This window comes from Varanus komodoensis, unplaced genomic scaffold (genome assembly GCF_004798865.1).
Source record: "Varanus komodoensis strain SLA01 unplaced genomic scaffold, ASM479886v1 scaffold49, whole genome shotgun sequence".
Taxonomy (NCBI): Eukaryota; Metazoa; Chordata; class Lepidosauria; order Squamata; family Varanidae; genus Varanus; species Varanus komodoensis.
Window position 1 is genome coordinate 4,159,281 of NW_025336072.1, and position 21,916 is coordinate 4,181,196.

General features: G+C 40.3%; 1 protein-coding gene across 4 annotated transcripts in view; it reads left to right on the forward strand.

Moving 5' to 3' along the window:
• Positions 1 to 21,916, forward strand: part of DOCK1 (dedicator of cytokinesis 1) — a 550,659-nt gene that overhangs the window by 374,544 nt on the left and 154,199 nt on the right. For all 4 annotated transcript variants that reach the window (XR_006416228.1, XM_044445702.1, XM_044445703.1 and 1 more), the window contains exons 30-32: positions 4,667 to 4,745; positions 7,861 to 7,961; positions 13,835 to 13,893. Coding sequence is in view for 3 of the 4 variants with exons in the window: in XM_044445702.1 (XP_044301637.1) it covers positions 4,667 to 4,745; positions 7,861 to 7,961; positions 13,835 to 13,893 (239 nt within the window). In the remaining variant the exon portion in view is untranslated. The remainder of the gene's footprint in view (positions 1 to 4,666; positions 4,746 to 7,860; positions 7,962 to 13,834; positions 13,894 to 21,916) is intronic.

The window sequence follows — 21,916 nt, forward strand, 5'->3', positions numbered from 1 at the left end:
GCAAAGGTGATGCAACATGCTAACTCAATGTATAGCTATGCAAGCAGTCAAGGTACAGAAGAATTAGTTACTGTAATGTCTATTCATTTAGAGAGCTTCCTCTTGAACATCAGTTTTTGAAGGACAGTTTGATTTAACTCATGTCTTTAAAACCATTATTGTTGTATGGTTATATGACGTGTGCAAGCATTTTAATAGGGAAACATGTAAAGAATATAGGTGCAGCAATAGACTGGATGAGGGCTAAAAACATTATGCCTATTCCAGACAAGAATGTGATACTATTAATGGTGGATCCTCCAGATGGAAAATATAGCAACTGACCAGGCTTTTCTATGTGTGTAAGCCCAGAAGGTCAAAAGCTGTTTCATCTTTTCACCATTTAGTGCATATGTTTTATTAAACAACCTTTTCCACAGGTCAAATTTTCAATATGTATGTATGTATTTGTTCTTCAGTAGAAATAAGATGAAACTAGGTTCTTGGATGAGATCAGTTTGGTTCTGTTCCTTTTCTGCCTTTGACAGCCTCAAAAATCTGTCTTCCCAAAAAAGTGTAGGCATGGTACTGACTACATAAGATGTTTTGATGAGACACATTCAGTAGCCAACTGAAGAATGATTGGAAAAGCGGGGAGAAATGACTGTAGAGTGATATATTTGGGCAGTACTAGACATCGCAAATCCAAGAGTTACATCAGATATACCCTGATGAGTACTGAAGTTCCATTAATTTGTGATGCTTTTATATAGGCTCTGCACAAGTGAAAAGCTTCTGCTCATCCATGGAGAGGTGGCAGCTTATCTTGAATGAAAAACCACATACTTCACTTACATGCATCCAGGAGGGCTTTTATTCTGTGCTCTGCATTGATGTGCACAATACAGTTCAATTATAAGGTCATGTGAGATTTCCATAATGATCCCAGCACATCAAATGTTGCTGCCCATTCTCTGTTCTTTTTAATGGAGCTTGTATAGGTTACCTCAAAGAAATAAATTAGCACAGTAGCTGAGCTGAGCAATAAAACATATTAATGGCAAGGTAGAGGCACCTTCAGTTCATTGCATACAAATTGAATATACATTTTAGTATCACATAAAAATACATTTGTTATTGACAGGAAATATAAATATTTGTATCTTGAATCAGGATTTGGTAGTTTTCTCCTCCCACTACCCTCCCACTAACCTTCTATATAATGCTGTTTAAGATCACTTTTAAGTCTTCCTCCTCTCCCTTTCTAAAAAAGATGTTATATCTGCCTTTAAAATGTGACAGCTATTGTGTGGCTCAAAGGGAAGATTACCTAAAGCTTCAGTAGAGTTTTTCTCTTTCCTGGCATTAGTGATCCATTTACAGCTATATCAGCAATACAAGTACTCTCAGGCCAACAAAACACAACAGATTCCACAAATGTATTACTATTCTCTATTACACTACTGAAGAAAGGTAATACATGTTTTTAATCTACATTTTAACCACTTGTTTGTTTGTTTGTTTGTTTTTTGCTTTTTTTAAAAATGTGGTATGACAGCTTCATACCTCTAGGTATTGAATCTTGCTTAAATTTTAGTGCTTAATGAAGAACAGCAAAAACACTGGGTGGAAACCAAACTCTCTTTAGCTATTATAATTACCCATGCCTTTTCAGTAACAGAAAATGGATGGGCCCTAAGATGAAAGTCTTTTTTTGCTGAGGCATGGATAACTTGTGACCTTAACACAAGTGAAGCATAAAGATAACTTCTCTTATGACATATTTGTGATCTGTAACAGTGACCTGTTGTGGTTGTTGTTCCTTTTACTCCTTATTAGTAATTTTAAAGGGCAATTAAGAAAGAACAGAGAGCTTCAGCTGTTAAGTAGTATAAAAATATAACAAAGGAAGAAAAAGAAGATTTAAGTACTTTAGAACATTTCTGTGCCATACTAGTTTATGGTGCAATATGATATATGTTTAGACAAAAGAAGCTATATAGGTCCAAGCCAAACAAAGGGCCTAAGTAAGTGTTGTAAAGTGTTCCCACCATCTGGCCCAAAAGAAGTGTGGACCTCTCCGAAGGAAGAGTCAAGCCTTTGGGAAAGGAAGGGAGGAGAGGGTCTTCAGTTTGGAATAATCTCTGCACATGGAGAACAGTGGCTGCAACAAACTGGAGAAAACATTACTGTGATTGAGAACAACCTTCTTATCAAACATGCTATATCACGAATGTAGCTCAAATAAAGTACCGTACTTTGAAAGCCTTCCCTTTAGATCTGCTGGAAAGGGAATGGAAGAGAGACATGCTCATGACAATATGCATAGGATTGTAGCCTAAAACATGTTATGACATCAACATCATAGTTGGCAAATGAGATTCATAACAAAATAGTTTTAACCCCAGGGGCCAATCCAGCTAAGTCACCACATTTCACATTCAGGGATGCTTAGGATGAAAATGCCTTTGTCAAGTATGATAGTTTATTGAATACAATGATGAAACAGAGGTGCAACATATACACAAGTGAAAGAAAGCTTATACTGCCCTTACCTGTGCCCATTTGGTTTCCTGAGTAGGCCAGAGGATGGTCTTCGAGCCTTCAGAGTTGCCTCCGTGAGCAATGCATCAGTTCCTATTCCCAGTCTGAAAATGAAAGAGAACAGTTACTTCCATGGATTTTATAAAGCACTTATTTCACACAGTTTCAGGAACTGTCAGAACACCCTGGCTCTAACCTCCACTTCTGACCTATAATGATTTGGGTTCAGGTAACATGAAGCACCATGTTCAACCTGTCTTTGTAGTGAGAATTAAACTCTTTGCCCTCCTGTAACAGTTTTGCTCTCACTCCGCGTAGTAGGTCAGAAATTCAGATATAACTATATTTAAATGCACACGCATATCCCCACACACACATTCACACACACACATATATCCTCTGTTTTTATTTAGCAGAAACCTGTTGACATATTTATAAGGTAGGCGTGTGTGTGTGTGTGTGTGTGTGTGTGTGTGTGTAAAAGCGCTCTTTGAGGCTTTTGAGTAGCTTTGTTCTACTCTTCCTTTCAGTTTCTGTGCAGGTTTTCTACACACCCATTTTGCCCCATCCTATGTTACATGTAATAGAAAACTGCCTGTAGTAGCAGTGCACAGAAATGTACATCTGTAATAAGGAAGACATTGTGTCCACTCTTTTTCCTTTCTTCCAAGTAGAACAGGACAAAAGCCTTCTAACTAAACAGTTTATTTTGTTAAAGCTGATGAGCTAGAGTGAAATTATAATTCAGATTGAAGAAGAAACAAGCAACATTAAAATACTGACCATTTGGAAGATGAAATTCATGCCCAACAAGTTCCTTCCAAAACTGAGAAATTTCTTCAAGGAGGGTCTTCCTGTTTCGAAGCTGATTATTTGGAGTGTCTGATGCTTAACTGGTCTGTCTGCTTAAGCATCAGGCCACAGAATATGGCATCTGCTGTCTGATGCCATATTCTTGGATAGCAATCGTAGGTCTGCCTGCCCCTGTCAGCTTCTTCACTAAACTTTCCCACAAATCTTGAAACCAGTTCTCAGTGACTTCTTGAATTATCCCTGGGTCCATTGGCCTTGGCATTTCAGTTGTGGGTTCTGGCCTCACCTCATTAGCTGACTCAGAACTTGATTCCACAAGCTTTGAAAGCACTTCCATAGGAGAAGTAAGCTGAATCCTACTGAAGGATCCAGAGTAGAACAGATCCAGAAGAACAGATATGTCACATATTACTGTGGTGTGGGTTTGTTCTTAGCTGACCCTAGTGATCTTTTCCTGTTCTGTAAAAGATTTGTCAAAATACAGTATGTTCTCCTTTTCTAGACTTTCATTTCTTGCTTTCTACTGAAAAGTGTCGGGAGTAATTAATTTTATTAACTGTATGCTAATGTGGGTTCTTCTTTACACAGATTGCTATTGTGCAAAAAATTAGAAGTCATTTAGAAAAAGTCTTACAGTCTGCCCTTTATTGCTTTCAAAGATAATGACACAAGCTACAGTGAATATGGTCTATTGAAAGGACATGTCAGTTTTTAGCTGACATGTTAATAACACCAATTAAACAATTTATGGCTGAAACATTTGTCTGAAAAGCAAAATTCTGGGTACTCAAGAGTAGCTTTACTTGTACCAAGGTTTGCATTTGAAACCTGTTGAAGTGGTGGTGATGATGTTCCAATCTAATGCAAGCTATGTTTCTCCCCTTTCTAATGAACTAATACGTACATTTAAAAGCTTATAAAAAGCACACATTTTAAACCATTGTTCACCAAATGTTGATTCTACTTAAGTACATAGTTTAATTCTAAACCAATAATATTAGTACATGTGACTTTGTGAAACAATTAAATTTTGCCTATCCATTAGAGGAATTGTTAATTATCCTTTGATAATATCATGATGTTATTTTAAAAAGTGAAATGATTGCTCCTTTTTACTTATTCTACATATGCTAATTTCCTTGATTAATTTTGAGAACATCTGCATATAATTCTGAATATCTAATAGTGGTGAGATTGCACTGCTTTCCAAATAACTGCTGTAGATTCTACTTCCATGCAGTTTCAGACTTCTACCTAATTGGGATGCCAAACTTACAAAGCTTCTAAAGTCTTAAGAGTATAATTATGTAATTTTCTCCTGAATTTTCAGAGTATTCCTACGAGCAATTAATCAATATGCAGATATGCTAAACAAGAAGTTTCTTGATCAAGCCAACTTTGAGCTACAGGTAAGACACATGAATATTGTCTACATTGTTAAAAATACATTTTACTAGCTCCCAATGTATAACTTTTGTATTTCTTTCTTTTTAATTGCTTACTGAACTTGCCAGCTACACTGCCTAAGATATGAACGGCACCCAGGTTCTCTCTATTATAGGAAAACTGGCACACTGATCATCTAAAGTTTAATTGAACTTTTTTTTAACTCCATGGACTAGTCATATATATATATATATATATATATATATATATAGAGAGAGAGAGAGAGAGAGAGAGAGAGAGAGAGAGAGAGAGAGAGACAGACAGAGACAGACAGACAGACATCTCTCTCAATATATCAGAGTTAATCAGGAAAATTTCAGAGCCCTACATGTATTATAGGATGAACCACATTTCTTGTGAACTTTATTGGTTGGGTTCCCACAATATGACAACTCACTCTCAAGGTTGAGCACATGCTGAGTATTGGTTGTCATTGAATTATGGATTGTTGTTGAAAAGTACATTGTTGTGTTGTATACCAGCAAGATGAAACCTTGGTCTGTCATTGGATTATTTGTGGTTAACCAGGGTTTGCTATTGTAGCTGGATTCACACAACATGATTCAATTTCTAGTAACAGCACACAGTCTCTGTTTAGTTCTAATGGTCTACCTCATATTTGTGTGAACCCAGTGAATTGGTTTCTTAGACTGCACCTTAGAGCACTATAATAGAAACATAGAAACAGAGCAAGTCAGAAGGGGTCTCCCAGGCCATTTAGTCTGACCCCTGGCTCCAGTCAGCTCCACTCATGACATGCCTACCATGTGCATGTTCAGCCTATCCTTAATAGAATAATTTCCATCTATGTTTCAGAGATAGCTCATTGACATTTTCATCTTTTTCATCTAAAAAGGATATGTTTGACAGTAAGGTCCTTCCATGAATGGTGACCTCAGGCTTTGTCTGCACAATTTCTGATGGTCATTAAATAGCCATTATAATTGCATCAAATTGCCCTCTTCCCACTCCATAATTCCTGTTTCGAGCATTGAGCACCATCTTTCTGAAATAGTTGATAGTATTTATTTATAAAAATCATATGTACTTCAATTCGTGGCTCAGAATACAGCACCCAAGGCACTTCAGAAAAGTTCAAAATCCAAAACAAGGTAAAATAATACATATATGCATATTAATCCAGATAGAGTATCACCTAGTAGCAACTGTACAAAAAAGGTACAGATGAGGGAAAAATAGATGACCAGAAAAACTTAATTCAGAATCAGCTAATTCAAAAGTTTACTAGAATAGAAGGATCTTCAGTTCCATTTGAAACAACATCCAAAGGGGACTGAATGGATTTTCCAGGGCAGGATATTTTACACTGAGTAAGTACAACTTAAAAAGCTCTGTCACACATTCCCTGCCATATGAAATTGAGATACTGCTGGGAAATGTAAGTGAGCCTCTCCTGATGAACTCAGAAAGCATACACATTCACATGGAGAAAGTTGTCCTTAAGGTATTTCATGCCTTAAAGTTAATAATCAGCACTTTGCTTAGAGCCCAGAAACAAACTAGAAACAATGGAAGATGGTCCAGGGGAGTCGCACGCTCTGTAAAAGGCCACAAGCTGCAGTTGAAGTTTCTAAATACTTTTCAAAAGCAGTTTGACATAGAGTGAGCATAGTAAGCCAGTCCTAATGTAGTCAAAGGATATGTAACAAGGGTTAGATCTGACTCCTGCAGAAACAGGTGCAGTAGACAAAGGTTCAGCATTTCTGTCCACAGCCATCACCTGGGCATCCAGAATTATTTCCAGACTAGTTAAACTAGAATACCCAGTCCTGCAAGATATGAATGAGTCCTACAATCTCCTTTCATCTCATATATCCAGGATGCTGGATCCAGTCACATTTTTCTTGCTCCTAAGCAAGATCATGTGTTGAATAGTTTTACACCATATGAATTTATTGAATTTCATTTCAGATTGAAACAAATGTGTTGGCTACCTACACAGAGTGTCCAGAAACAGGCTATCTCCATGCTGCCAGATCAGAAGTCCCATAAGTCAAGAACACTTCTTTCTTGTTTGGATTAGGCTTCTATTTGTTTGCCCATTGTGTTTATAAAAATGCAAAAGGCGTGCTTATGAGAATAAAGGAGAATGCAGGACTGGCTCATTGTGCATGATTAGGACACTGTCAGTGCAAGACTTTGCAGGCAAGCCAACTATGAGTACATATTCATTTTCCTTTCACATTTTGAGTACAGCGCATAATGGTAGCCTTAATCAGGAATGTAACTTTGCCCCATAGTTAGAACGTATGCATATTTTAAATTATTGTCAATTGTTGGATAGTTTGTTTGATTTTTGGAAGCCGCCCTGGGACTCTTTTACATATAGGGCGGGGTATAAATATTTTAAACAAACACATATATCTCCTTCTGGCATCAGTTGCACTCCAGTCCTCAAGCCACCCTCCTATCCCTTCAGCTTTCTGGTTCCAGTGTAGCAAGAATGGGGTAAGCAAATAGCAGAAAACCATATTTACATTTTTCCATTAATGTTCTTGACCAGTGATACTGTCTTCCTATTGATTATTTGGGTTTTTACCTAAACAGAATTTTTTTAAAAAAATTGTTTATAGTTTGTCTGTTAAATAATGCTATGTGGTAAAGTTTTTTTAAGGGGTACTGAAAATCAGAAGGTAAACAAAGAGAAAACGAAATTAAAACCTTCTTTGACTCCATCTTCACATCTTTTACACTTTAGGCATTTTTCAGAGTTGGGTAAAGGTACAAGGAATTGTACACAAGTGTTTGTATTCCTTGGCCTATTTTTGAGAAACTTAATTTTTGTTGACTTTATGTATGACACAAACATGCAGGAATTCATATCCTGTTTGTATTGGGTCATCAGAAAGCCTTTGATTTAAATATTTTTGCAGATGAGCAAGTTCATTTAATCAAAACTGCACAATGTGAAAATATGCACAAATTCTATCATGAATTAACATAGCCTGATGTTTTCTTACGATAAATATATATATGAATTACATATTCACACATATGGTATGTTAAATTATCTCATGCATGTAATACTGGAAATTCTTGATATTTCTGTGATTTCAGCTTTGGAACAACTACTTCCACCTTGCTGTTGCTTTTCTTACCCAAGAGTCACTACAACTGGAGAACTTTTCAAGTACTAAAAGATCCAAAATACTTAACAAGTAAGTTGTATTCTAAGTACAAAATCATGAACAGGAACATGATGGTTTATTAACATAATATTACTTCACCTACTTAGAAAATCCAGATGCATTGAGAAGCAATCATAGCATGATGAAAAGTTATTCTGGAAATCATGAATCAAGTATTTAGTATCCTATTTTTTAGGTTCAAGTCAAGATCCAAAATTATAGGATAAACTAAATGTTTATCTTGCATTATATTAATCGAGTCAAGATATTTCAGAACTAAAACATTATACAATTTCATTTTTAAAGCCCTTTTAGCATTTTACTTATTTTAATTTCATTTCATAACTATGCTATACTGTCTAATTCCTAAAGGTCTTGCCATTAACTGCTGTAAATGTCAGTGTGATAATTCCTAAATAGTGTTTTTTTGCTACAGACATGTGTCATACATTGGTTAAAATTACCTTGCTTATCTTTGAATTTATCTATTTATTTTTTTCTTTACCATCTGTTATTTTCACAGGCAATCTCAAGATGGATTAATGATATGTTTAAATGGTATTCTAAATTTAGTAGTGAATAAAACATCTTAAAAGCACCATACTGTCTCGTTTAGAAGAAAAAAGTGTTCTCAGTTGTATTTGCATTGCCACCAGTTTTCATTATAGGATATGAGTTTTGTAGGATCTACTTTGTTTTGAACCTGTTTAGAATCTTGTTTAGAATCCTGACATCCACCAGGGTTCTAGCCAAAAGTAACAAAAAGATACAAAATGTAGCACAAATTTTGAATCAAAGCAAAATGGTAACTTCGCATTAGATCCAGAGGCAAACACTTCCATGAGTCCTGTCACCTGTTTTAGGCTTAGTTTCAGTAACCAATATAATACACCTGAACCAGTTTAACTCAAGTTCATGTTGAAAAAAGTAAAATATCCACAATGCAGCTGCTGTCTTGCCAAGTGGGATGGGACTCATTGTGGATTTTATTTGACTGGTATATAGCATGTTTTGTTTTTCTTTTTTCAAGTTGCTACACTGTATGCTATGCAGAACTGCATAGAACCAATCACAACATAGAACTTTTTTGTATGGTAATTTATAGAGCAATCAAAAGATGTGGCAAGTTGTTATGCTCCATCTCACTTAACAGCGACCCTATGAATGAATGGACTCCAAAATGACCAATCCTTGACAGCATTATTTAGTTCTTGTAAAGCCAGGGTTGTGGTTTCTTTTATGGAATAAATCCATCTTATTTTATTTAGAATATTTATTTTTTTAGGATATTTTATCCCATTCTATACAATTCAATTGTCTCAGGACGCCTTACAATACATACAAACAATCAAAGAATACGATAACAAGATAAAATGTGACTGAGGATATTAATATTAATAAAACCAGATTAAATTATTTAAGCTTTAAAATGTTGGGCAAATAAAAAGGTTTTTACCTGGTGCCAAAAAGCATATAAAGTCAGCGCCAGACAAACATCTCTGGGGAGCACATTCTATAGCCAGGGCGCCACCACAAAGCAGGCCCTTCTCCAGGTGTTCTCTCTCCTGACCTCCTTCAAAGAGGGTTCCCGGATCAGGACCTCTGCTGCAGTTCTTGGGGGCGGGATGTCATATAGAGAAAAAGATGTTCCTTCAGGTATCCTGGTCCCAAGCTGATCCCATCTTGTATTTGGTCTTTGCCACCTTCTTCTGCCTTCTACTTTCCCTAACATGATTGTCTTGCCCAGTGAGTCTTGCCTTCTCGTGAAGTGCCCCTAAGTATGACAGCCTCAGTTTTATCAATTTTGCTCCCTGGGAAAGTTCTGGTTTGATTTGATCTAAGACTTTCTGTCAGTCAAAGGTATATGCAAAGTGCTTCTCCAGCACTATGTTTTGAATGCATCTATTTTCTTCATGTCAATTTCTTCACTATCCACCTTTCACACCCATACCTAGTGTTTGGGAATACAGTTATGTAGATGATTTTGACCTTGGTCTCCAGTGAGAAGTCCTTAAACTTGATGGTCTTTTCTAGTTCCTCCACTTTTGCCCATCCAAGTGTAATTCTTCTTCTTTCTTGACTGCAGTCTCTATTTGAATTTATTATTGTACCAAACTATGCAAAGATGCTCACAATTTCAATTTGTGAAATAATCCACCACTTCTATAGTCCTTCCTGGCTCATGCCAGTCAGAGTAGGAGGTGAGGATTCCCTTTCAATATCTACAGAGGAATCTTAAAATGTATTTTCATTGATTCCTATTTCATCCCGTTGATTCTTGTTGGAAGGGAAATATCTATGCCAGCTCAAGATTGATATAAGCACTGGGCAATATCTAGGGCTCTACCAAAAGGCTGAATAATTTGGAACCAAGGATGTACCCATCCTCCTCCTAGAGTGCTTGCTTTGGTAGTGCCCCTGGGGTGAACAAGCTGCAACCCCTGCAACATTCTTAGGGACCTTCCTCTTCATCATAATCGATCTCAACTAGCTTTAAGTAAGGGTTAGGATTGTTCTGCCTGTTGACTTATACAACAAATATAAAAAGAAGGCAGAATCAACAACTTCAGTAAAGACTAGCTGAAAATTACAGCAAAAGGATCCAGTGTTCAGAAACCGTCAAAGTAAGAATAGCAGAAGCTATGTGCTAGAAGTAATACTTCTCTGGAATGGTAGGAAACATTGTAGACTTGCTATATTCTACACATACACAGATAATTAAGATAAGCATTCCGGATTTGGAGGAACAAATGCATATTGAAATTGGCTATATTGTAGAGCTCTGTTATAAGTTTCAGTGAACTTTATAAGTTATAAGTTTCAGTTCACTGTATTCAGTGAACTGAAAAAGTAAATGGTTTGGAAACCAATAAAGACGTAAGATTATATTTACTTGTATAAGCAACATCTTTTCTTCCCCACTGGGATATAAATGATCACTTCTTCTAACATCAAGAGCCCTTTTTGGGTTTTAATTAGCCTCCTAAAACTGTATTGAATCTTTCCTCTTCATTTTAAATATCAAATATCAACACAAATGTTTAAAGAACAGAACAGTTCAGCTTAGTTAAAGTCAATGATAAGTGTTAACCCTATCAGACTTTCTAATATGTGTTCAAGTGAGCTAATCAAATGTTAAAACATTATACAAGGCAAATATACAAGAATCCATTTCTCACTGAAATAAATAGTAATTCTATAACTGCTCTTCAAAAAAGATTCCTTGTGTTACAATCTACATTAGCCAACTGCAAATATAGATTCCAAACTTAAGCTGTGATTGCAGGTAACACTAAACCATGGTCAGGCATTACATGTATTAGCCTTGAGTGCATGTGCTTCTCCCTCCTACCCCTTTCCTCCTCTGGTATAGCTGCCAAGAGGACATATGGAATATTTGCTTCAGTTCTGAACAAACTGTTTTGTTGTGCCTATACCAGGACAAACTGTGGTTAGTCTTATTTATACTTAGTTTTAACTGTCAGTAACTACCATGTGTGGTGGAATGACAGGGCAGGAGCACCAAATGAAAGGTATGTAAGTAGGACTGTGGTGAACTTGAGCCCTTTGTGGGATGTGACAGACAATGTAGCAAGTATAAGATGTTGACTAAATACTGCCAGAACGAGAGAATCGATTTATCTTTCTTTTACTTTCTTACAATTTTTCTTCATAAGTTTGCTCTTGTGATGTACTCCCATTTACCCCACGTGCATGTGTGTATGAAAGCTTGTTTATAGTGGGGAAAGGGGGAAAGCAATAAGAGGCACACAGAACCAGTGTGCATTTAGAAGCAATAGCTCAAGCCAGAAGCGCTCATGATCTTTAAGCTAATGCCTCAGTTTTCTCTTTCTGGGTAATGGGTTGCTGCTTTACACCAGACCCCTTGGCTGCATCTACCATTGGAGCCTTGAATTCTGGCTCACCAGTCCAAATAGATAGTCGCCGTCACTGATTTTATCCACATCTTCAGGCCTCACTAATTGAAATTCCTCCAGAAATATATGATCAGACCATGCTCTGGACACCTCCATGGATTGACTTGTACAAACTGAATAGTCTAGCTCCCTGGGTTCTTTCTGCATCCTGCTGCTCAGCCAGGCCTTCAACAAGAGCACCAGTCATATTGGTGACTTAGAACCTCTAGGAACCCACTGGAAGACTACCCCCCAGGTCCTTTGTAATCTATCAGCTTCTATATAGCATCTAGTCATGGTTAAAAAATGTTTGTGCCATCATGGTTTCATATCTTGCCACATAGCCACTCCTAACCACAATTTGGTATCCAGATGTGTGAAAAAGAGTCAGGACTTGCCAATGTACTTCCTCCCAAATATATTTCAGAAGATATACTGTGATACCAGGCTATTGGACATACCGTACACTTCGGAGGAGCATTATACAAATGATTGAATGGTTTCAAGTTCAATGTTGATCTTGATTCCTAACTTGTTTTGTGTGTGGAAGATGAAGCTAAATCTCTCTGTATAATTAAGCAGTTTAAGTCTGCTGTGGAAGAAACAAGTTTATCCTGCTGTTCTTCAGTATCTCAAATCAATTTGCAGTTTTTACTTCATTGTTTTCCAACAAAGATAAAACAGATGTGAATGTAATTAAAGTATTACTAGGACTAGAACTAGAACTTCCTAATAAGCCCCAAAATCCAAATAACAGCACCCAAAATTAACACAACCATGTTTTTTGCAGGAGAAAGCATTCATTATCTTGTTTCTTCTTACTGCATTTCTCCAGCACATTTTATCAAGCATCTTCCTGCGAATATTGCTGAATGGTACCAGGAAGGAAAGGATACCTGAGGAAACATCAGAATTATTTTCATGTTCAGTCACTACTTCCTCTGCATGAATAGGGGAGGACTAAATGTACATCGTTATAATTTGAATGTATTTTTAGTTGCTTGTTCTGGGTATCTTGATCTGGGAAATTTAATTAAATTGAAACAAAACTTTCTAACTTTATTTAAATATACTCTTTTGAGAACATTTTATTGATTTTATTGATATTGATTCTTATAATCAATATTTTTATGCCCATAAGTCTTAATGTTCATGCTTTTTCAAGTTGTATGCCCTTATCCAATTTTCTTTGAACTTCTCGGTATCAAATCTAAAGTAGATGATCTTCAGTTTCTGTTTGTTTTCTGCAACCTTTCTGGATATTTTCCCATTTTATTCCATAGGGGTGTCTTATCATGGATTGTGGTAGGGGTTTTTTGTTACGTTGTTTTGTTTTTAAATTTCCATAACTTCTCTATTTTATGTGACTTAGATGTCCTTGATACCTGCTGGAAATTGTTTGTTTTGGTTCATTTTCTTGGGCAGTTAATAAGAAGATACCTAAAAAAAAATATTCCTAAGGCTGTGCAGTTTGTTTTTTCTAGCTATTAGATACTGTGAAATGGATAATACTTCATTAATCTGCACAACCACCCCCATGCTCCCAATGGACAGTTGTGTAATATGCCAATAAGGCAAAGTAAAATTCCCACAGGTGAAATATTTACAGAGAAAGCAGTATTGAGTGGCGCTCCTTTCTTCGTCCAAACAAGGGTGGGAAATGCAGATAGAAAGAAAACTAGAATGCTTAAATGATACTGCTCTTCTCATTATTTAAAAACAAGAAAAAATCAGTTTCTTTTTTGGGTTTTGGGAATGTCACCTAATTTTGGTATGTTTTTCACCTCCTGTAACAATAGATGCATTGCCTAACAAATGGAAGAGGCTTAAATTTTGGAGATATAACTAGACCACAATCCTAAATAATTAGGAAACAATTTAGCTTAGCATGATATTTTTGACAAAGATGTAATTCAGTTACAGCACTGAAAGGTATTAGATGTATCAGAACAAACATTTCATTAGGAAATTTGTATTTTTTCTTAGGTATGGTGATATGAGGAGACAAATTGGCTTTGAGATTCGTGACATGTGGTATAATCTGGGTAAGTAAAAAATAACATAATCTGATCCTTCGATTGTTAAACATCCTGATTTCTTTATTTATTTTCCACAGTAGTGCTGGGGTTATATAAATAAACCGAAATGTTGTATTATACATTGTTTTACATTTTTTACAAGCATCCATTTAAGTGTTTTTTGTTACAGCTGCTAAATCCTGTAATATAGGTATCATGTGGAAGAAATGGCTAGCACCAGCATGGAAAATCTTTATATAATCTAGGTTATAGCTAGTGCATGAAGGCAATTCCCAGCAAATGCCCATGTGGCAGCCTTCATGTATATATTCGTTCTGATATCCAGGAAAGAGTGAATAAAATTATCAATGGCTGTTTGTGAGCAGCCTGAGACCTGTTCTGGGTAAGGATGGGTATAAATCTTTTAAATAAATACTAGCCATGAGATTAAAAACATTCCTCCAGCATTATAGACAGTATGCTTCTTTGCATCAGTTTTTATATTTTGTTGTATGCCACCGAGAGAACTTTGACTACAGATAATATAGATATGAAATAAATAATAATCCGAATCAGTTGCTAAAGAACATTGACAGAAGTGTGCTACTATGGGCATCTGTTTGGCTGATGTAGAAAAAAAATGCTGTAATCAAGCATAGTTCTATGGAAATTTTGTTAAAAATATTTTAAGCATCACAACTGCAACAAAGCCAATAGAAATATGTCATGTAGATAAGTACAGGCATTTGTTCCAGATCTACTCTGCCCAAACATAGTAAAATTTCTCATATGGAACAAGTAGAAAAGGACTATTATGAAATGAAAATAAAATCCACAGCAGCATACAAGCAATTGCATGTTACTGCTGGACTACAGAACACTGAAAATTGAATGTTAATTTGTTCCCATTCATGCCACATTTTTAATATGTGTGGGAAGAAAGTAAATGTGGAATCAGTGGCTTTAATGGGCTTTTCCAGACAACAGAGAAACAGGTGCAGTCTAGTGTTGACTGTATTTTTCTGTTCTTTAGTCCTATTTTGTTAAACAGTGATGCCTACTTATTGTGGCATTTTGTCGTGAAATGTGTACAGCTCAGGATTCTTAATGTGTATCATTCTGATTTAATACTAAGGTGAGGGCAATAGAAAATCTGCCCTTGATAAGGGGGTGTGTGTTTGAATTTTTGAATTCACTGTAAATTTGAACTAGGTTCTCTACAATCTTGGGTTAAATTTAGTCTTCCCTAACCTGGTGCCTTATCATGGGGGATCAGAATGCTAAAGTAGAAAGTCAAAAGATAACCGGAATAACAGGCAAGTTTGGCCTTGGAGTACAAAATGAAGCAGGGCTAAGGCTGACAGAGTTTTTTGAAGAGAACACGCTGGTCATAGCAAACACTCTTTTCCAACAATGCAAAAGACAGCTCTGCACATGGACGTCACCAGATGGCCAACCTTGAAATCAGATTGACTATGTGCTCTGCAGCCAAAGATGGAGAAGCTCTATACAGTCAGTAAAAACAAGGCCTGGAGCTGACTGTGGCTCAGATCATGAGCTTCTTGTTGCAAAATTTAGGCTTAAATTGAAGAAAGTAGGGAAAAGCACTAGGCCACTCATGTATGACCTAAATCATATTCCTTATGAATATACAGTGGAGATGACAAATAGACTTAAGGGATTAAATCTGATAAAGTGCCTGAAGATGAAGGTTTGCAACATTGTACAGGAGGTAGCAACTAAAACAATCCCAAAGAAAAAGAAATGCAAGAAAGCAAAATGGCTGTCTGAGGAAGCTTTACAAATAGGGGAAGAAAGAAGGAAGCAAAAGGCAAGAGAGAAAGGGAAAGATACATCCAACCAAATGCAGAATTCCAGAGAATAGCTAGAACAGATAAGATGGTCCACTTAAATGAAGCAAAAATGGGCATGATAAAGGACAAAAATGGCAGGGACCTAACAGAGGCAGAAGAGATTAAGAAGAGGTGGCAGATTATATGGAAGAACTATAGAAGAAAGAGCTTAATGTCCCTGATATCCATGATGGTGTTATCACTGACTTTGAGCCAGACATCCTGGAGCATGAAGTCAAATGGGCCTTATAAAGTCTTAGCAACAACAAAGCTAGTGGAGGCAACAGTATTCCAGCTGAGCTATTCAAATCCTAAAAGACAATGCTACATTCAATATGCCAGCACATTCGGGAAAACTAAGCAGTAGCCACAGTATTGGAAAAGGTCAATTCTTCTTTATGGTCTCTGTGCAATCACATATATGGGCTTTGCCATGCAGCACAAGGCTTAGATTGGAGAAAAAAAACTTCTATAGCTCAGTGGAAAATGGAGTGAGTGGGGGACCCCACCCTGCCCCTTCCAGAAGTCCAGATAAAAGGGGGTTGCCCAGTCCCTCAGTTCTATTTCAACCTCACAGATCAGAACCTCTCCACTGAGCTAGCTCATGTTTTTTTTTTCCTGTCTACCATTTTTCCTTCAAATATATTAAAAAGAAATTTGCTTCCATTTCTACTCCTTCATCTTTACCCCTGATTACCTCAACCCTTCCATCTGCCTGTCCAGACCCACACTTTATACTCAAGGTTGCCTCCTCTTTCCACATCAACCAGGACATCATCCTCCCAGCCTTCTTTCCCAACCTCTCCACCCCAATAAGGACTGCGCTTCACCTCCTTGATATCTGCAGGGCCCTCGCCTTCTACAAGGCCCAGACTGAGCAGATGTGCTGTTCCATCTACTTGTTCCTGTGCTACAAATGCCCAGGGAAACGAGAACCTGTCTGTACCCAGCACCGTCTTCCTTGCCTATAAGATGCCATGTGTAGACCTCCCCACACGTGTACTCCACATGCACTCAAGCCACATCTAATACCCTGCTGGCTGGCATCCTGCTACAAGACATCTGCAAGGCTGCTACATGTTCTAAACCATCAACATTCATCCAGCACTACCAGCTAGATGTCCGTGCCAGGCAAGAATACACATTCGGCAGGGAGGTCCTCTCCACAATCCTCCAGTGATGACAGCCCCTCCATCCACAGTAATCTTGCTAGACACCCATATGTGTGAAAGCACAGAGACCACGAAGAAGAAAAGCAGGTTGCTTACTTGTAACTGTTGTTCTTTGAGTAGTTGTTTGTGCATTCACACAACCCAGCCTCCGCCCCACTGGCTGTCATCAGCCACATCACGCCCTCCATGGTGGGCAAGCGGCCAGGGTTGGGTCAAGCAATGCCCTCAGCTGCCTCTGACTATGCAGTCTCCAAGGCACTGAGGGACTGGGTGGACTGCCCCCCCTTATATCCAGACTTCCAGAAGGGGCAGGGTAGAGACCCCTGGCCACTCTGTTCCGCTGAGCTATGGAAGTTTTTTCTCTGATCTAGACTTTGCACTGCATGGCAAAGCCCATATGAATGAATGCACAGAAGTCCACTCGAAGAATGACAGTTCCAGGTAAGCAACCTGCCTTTTACATTCCAATGTCAAAGAAGGGCAATTCCAAGAAATGTTCAAATTCTTCATCGTGGCCTCTGTGCATCACACATATGGGTTGCTGCGCCTGCGCAGTGCCTAGGCCAGAAGATTAGAAAGCTAACGGTTTTTGGCAGGAAAACTCCGCTCCCTTCCCCCTTTGTGGTATAAATAGAGCGGAGTGTCCGCCATTTTGCTCAGTCTTTGCAACCGCCGTTCACTGTGCCTCGTGCCTGTTTGTCTATCACTATAGATCTGTGCCTCTTCGTTGTTTTTTCTCAAAAAATTTAAACTTCTCTTACTCCAAGTTTGTTCTTCTCCGCGATTCTGTCCGTTTTCTTCTTGAATTCTTTCTCTCTCTATAAAAAAAACAAAACAAAAATATTATCTTACCCTCTATACTGTCCTCTTTTCATTTTTCCGCTATGGCGCAGCGGGCGGCATTCCGCAAATGTATTGAATGTGGATCTAAAATGTCGCTGGCCGATCCACATGATCTATGCCTCCTCTGCCTCAGCGAGGGGCATAGGACCGACAAGTGCGGTCATTGCTTGGCGTTTACCAAGCAGGCGTGCAAAAATAGGGAGAATCGTCTCAGAAAGCTCCTGTGGGATCAGGCATTAATGCAGTCCGACCAACTGCTCCTACGGCCTGCTTCCTCTTCGTCCGTGCCTCCTCAGCGCTCCTCCTCCACTGTGAGCGCTCCAGCGAAGCATCCTTCCTCGACCTCTGCGACCCTCCTCAGCGTTCTTCGGACGAGGGCGCCGCTTCTATGGGGGCTCAGTCTCTGCCTTCTCCCCCGACTAAGAAACGGGAGAAGCGCAAGCATACCAGTCTGGATAAAACTTCCACCCATAAGAAGTTGAGTAAGGAAAAGGTGGATAAGCGTGCTCGCAAGAGCAAGAAACCTGACCACCCAAAACAACGAGGCTCAGGTTCATTGGGCTTCTCAGTACCGACAGCCACCATGGTACCGACCCCCTTGGGACCGGCCCTGCAACTCGTTATGCAGGTGACACCACCAGGATCCCCCAGGCCAACCACTCCGCCTGAGAGCGTGCCTTCCCAGCAACAGGAGGAGCCACTTTGGGAATCCATCTCTGATGGCGAAATCAGAGACTCCCCGCCAAGGGAACGCTCACCAACACCCATGCCATTGACTGAATCTCATTACCTCCTAGAGGGCACAGCCGTTCATCCGAGCGTTGAGATGAAAGTTGGTTGATTCCGGGATATAGTGCTCCCCCCAGCTGGGGTGGGTACCAGCCATATCCCTATTTCCCTCGTGAGCAGAGATCACCATCGGTCCTGAGGGATGTGCCCTCCACCTCCAGGCATACAGAGACGAGGCGCCCAGCCTCCCCTGAAACCTCCTCCTCCTCAAACGACAACCGGCCACACTACATGGAAGACTCCGAGGACTCGGAGGTCGACTCCACATCCCCTGATGTGGCTGTCGCATATCAAGGGCCTGCTTCACCCGACGAACCTCAGGTCTCGTTCACAGAGCTCATGTCCCGCTTGGATCGTTCGCTTGAAATTGAAGCCCATCAACAGCCAGGCCCTTCGACAGATCACTTCTATGACGTCGTTCGGGGAGAGCAGTCTGCATCCATAGCCCTGCCGCTTATAACTACACTGCGCCAGGCTATGGTCCAACCCTGGGACCAACCGGCCCAACCACAAGCGACCTCCCGCAGATATGAGGCTATGTATAGAGTTTGGGATGATGACATTCCCTTCCTACTCCGTCACCCAAAACCAAACTCTCTTGTGGTCGAATCCTCCCAGGGCAGGGAGTCCAGGGGACATACCGCTCCTCAGGACAAGGAAGGGAGGAAAATCGATATGCTTGCGCGCCGAGTTTATGTGGCCTCTGGACTCGGCGTGCGCATATTGAACTACAAAGTGACACTGGCACGTTACCAGTACTTTATCATGCAGAAACTGGATAACGTCGCTTCCTCCCTTCCGGACCACCAAGCGGACCTTGCCAGGGTTTTTATTAAGGAGGCGATGCAGGTGGCAGTACAACAGCTGTCTACCGCTCGTCACCATGTAGACACCGATTCAAGGGCCCTCATCAATGCCATCTCGCTACGCCGACATGCGTGGCTGCGCAATTGTAATTTCCCCGATGAGATGAAGCACAGAATCGAGAAAATGCCTTTTGATGGTACCGGTCTGTTCCACCAGAAGACTGACCGAAAATTAAAGGCGATTCATGAATCACGCCTAACCGCACGCCGCATGGAGCTCCCGCAAAAACGTAAGTGGCAGTGGCCCCGGTCGTCCTACCGGAATCAACCATATTATCTGCACCAGCAAAACTACCCTCGAACCCAACAATACCAACAACGGCAGCGTCGGAGGCAGCAAGCACAACAGCATTTTTCCCAAGGCCGTAGGCGATTCGATACCGATAAATGCCCACGTTGACGGCTTGCGCAAACCATCCTCTATTCCAGCACCACCTTCCCTTCTCTCTTTTGTGGACCGGCTCCAGGGCCGACTCCCCATTTGGGAGTCCATTACATCTGATAGGTGGGTGTTATCTATCATCTCATTCGGATATAGGATAGAATTCGATGTTATCCCTCCTTCGAGCCCAAGTCGCTTCACACCTTCTTCATCGGTGCTACGCGATGAAGTCTCACAGCTACTTCTCAAGGGAGCAATTCGAAAATTGTCCTGCTCGGAAGGATTGCATGGATTCTATTCCAGATATTTTATGGTTCCGAAAAGGGATGGTGGTCTCTGTCCGATCCTGGACTTACGAACTCTTAACAAGTATATGAAACCAAGTAAGTTCTGGATGACCACTTTACAGAACATTCTTCCGTTAATGAAAAGAGAGGATTGGTTCGCCTCACTGGATTTGAAGGATGCTTATTTTCATATTTCCATACATGCTTCACACAGACGCTTTCTACGTTTTACTGTCGGATCCGACCTGTTCGAGTTTAACGTCCTACCCTTTGGCTTGGCCACAGCCCCTCGAGTCTTTACAAAGTGTATGGCACCGGTATGCACACACTTGCGGACTTGCGGAGTACAGGTTTACCCATACTTAGACAACTGGCTGATCGTCTCGCAATCCCAACAAGCTCTCTTGTCTGATATACAAATGACCTGCGCTTTGCTCGATGCTCTCAGCCTCTGCATTAACCGTGACAAATCGACCCTTATTGCCACGCAGGTCATCGATTTCATCGGGGCACGACTCGACTCGACACAGGAAAAAGCTTTCCTCCCACCGGAACGTCAGAATGCTTTATGCAGCCATATTCATCGGATTCGATTACACGGAACGGTTCCAGCCTTGTCTGTTCAGAGACTACTGGGGCATATGGCTGCTGCTATTGCCATTGTCCCGTATGCCAGGTTACATATGCGACCCATTCACCTGTTCTTCAACGCTGTTTTTCAACCGCAACAAGATCCTGCCACCAAGCAGATTCGGAACCAGCATGCAGTCCTTCACACTTGAACATGGTGGACCATCACAGACAACCTGTCGATCGGCACCCCATTTCAACCACCTCGGCCAACGACGACTCTGTACACCGACGCATCCCTCCTGGGATGGGGTGCGGCATGTTCAGGACTTCGGGTCCAAGGTACTTGGAACCGACGAGAGGCGAGGAAACACATCAACTTCCTGGGACTTCTGGCGATTTTCAATGCCCTCAAGGCTTTCGAGACTGTGTTATGCCATCAAATTGTCCAAATTGCATCAGACAATGTAGCGGCAGTTTTCTACATCAACAAGCAGGGGGGCACAAAATCTCCAGCCTTAGCACGCCTATCATTGGACATTTGGGACTGGTGCATACCGAGGAACATCACGCTTATTCACCTGGCTGTAACCGACAACGTCGAAGCAGATACATTAAGCCGACAGATGTCGACAACCCACGAATGGGAGTTGGACAAACAACTTTGCGAGGGACTCTTTCGCCTGTGGGGTTATCCGGATGTGGACCTGTTCGCCACACGACAGAACAGCCTGTGTGCCCTTTACTTTTCCAGAGCGGGCGTCGGGCCAGGATCGATGGGAGATGCTCTCATGGTCCCTTGGAGCAACATGACTTTTTATGCGTTTCCTCCAATCCCATTTCTGACGAGAGTGGTAACAAAAATAGCCCAGGACAGGGCCACGGGGATACTAGTGACTCCGTGGTGGCCGAGACAACCATGGTTTACCACTCACTTGCTGCTCTCCAGAAGAACGTTCCTTCATCTACCAACTCTCCCGCACTTGTTAACACAACAAGGAGGAGCGATCCGCCATCCGGAGATATTCTCTCTGAAGCTGACGGCATGGCGAATCACCTGATTCACGTCACTGAGTTGGTAAAGGGGACACCTCATGCTACGAGTGACCTCACTCAACACATGGTATATGCAGCCCCGACTTCGAATTCGACAGCGAATATCACAATACCGATGCCTACCGACAGAGAAATTCAGGCGATTATCGAATCTGCATTAAGACCATCCACTCGTTGTTCCTATTTGGCTAAATGGAGAAGATTCTCCTCTTTTGCGGAGTGCCATTCATTC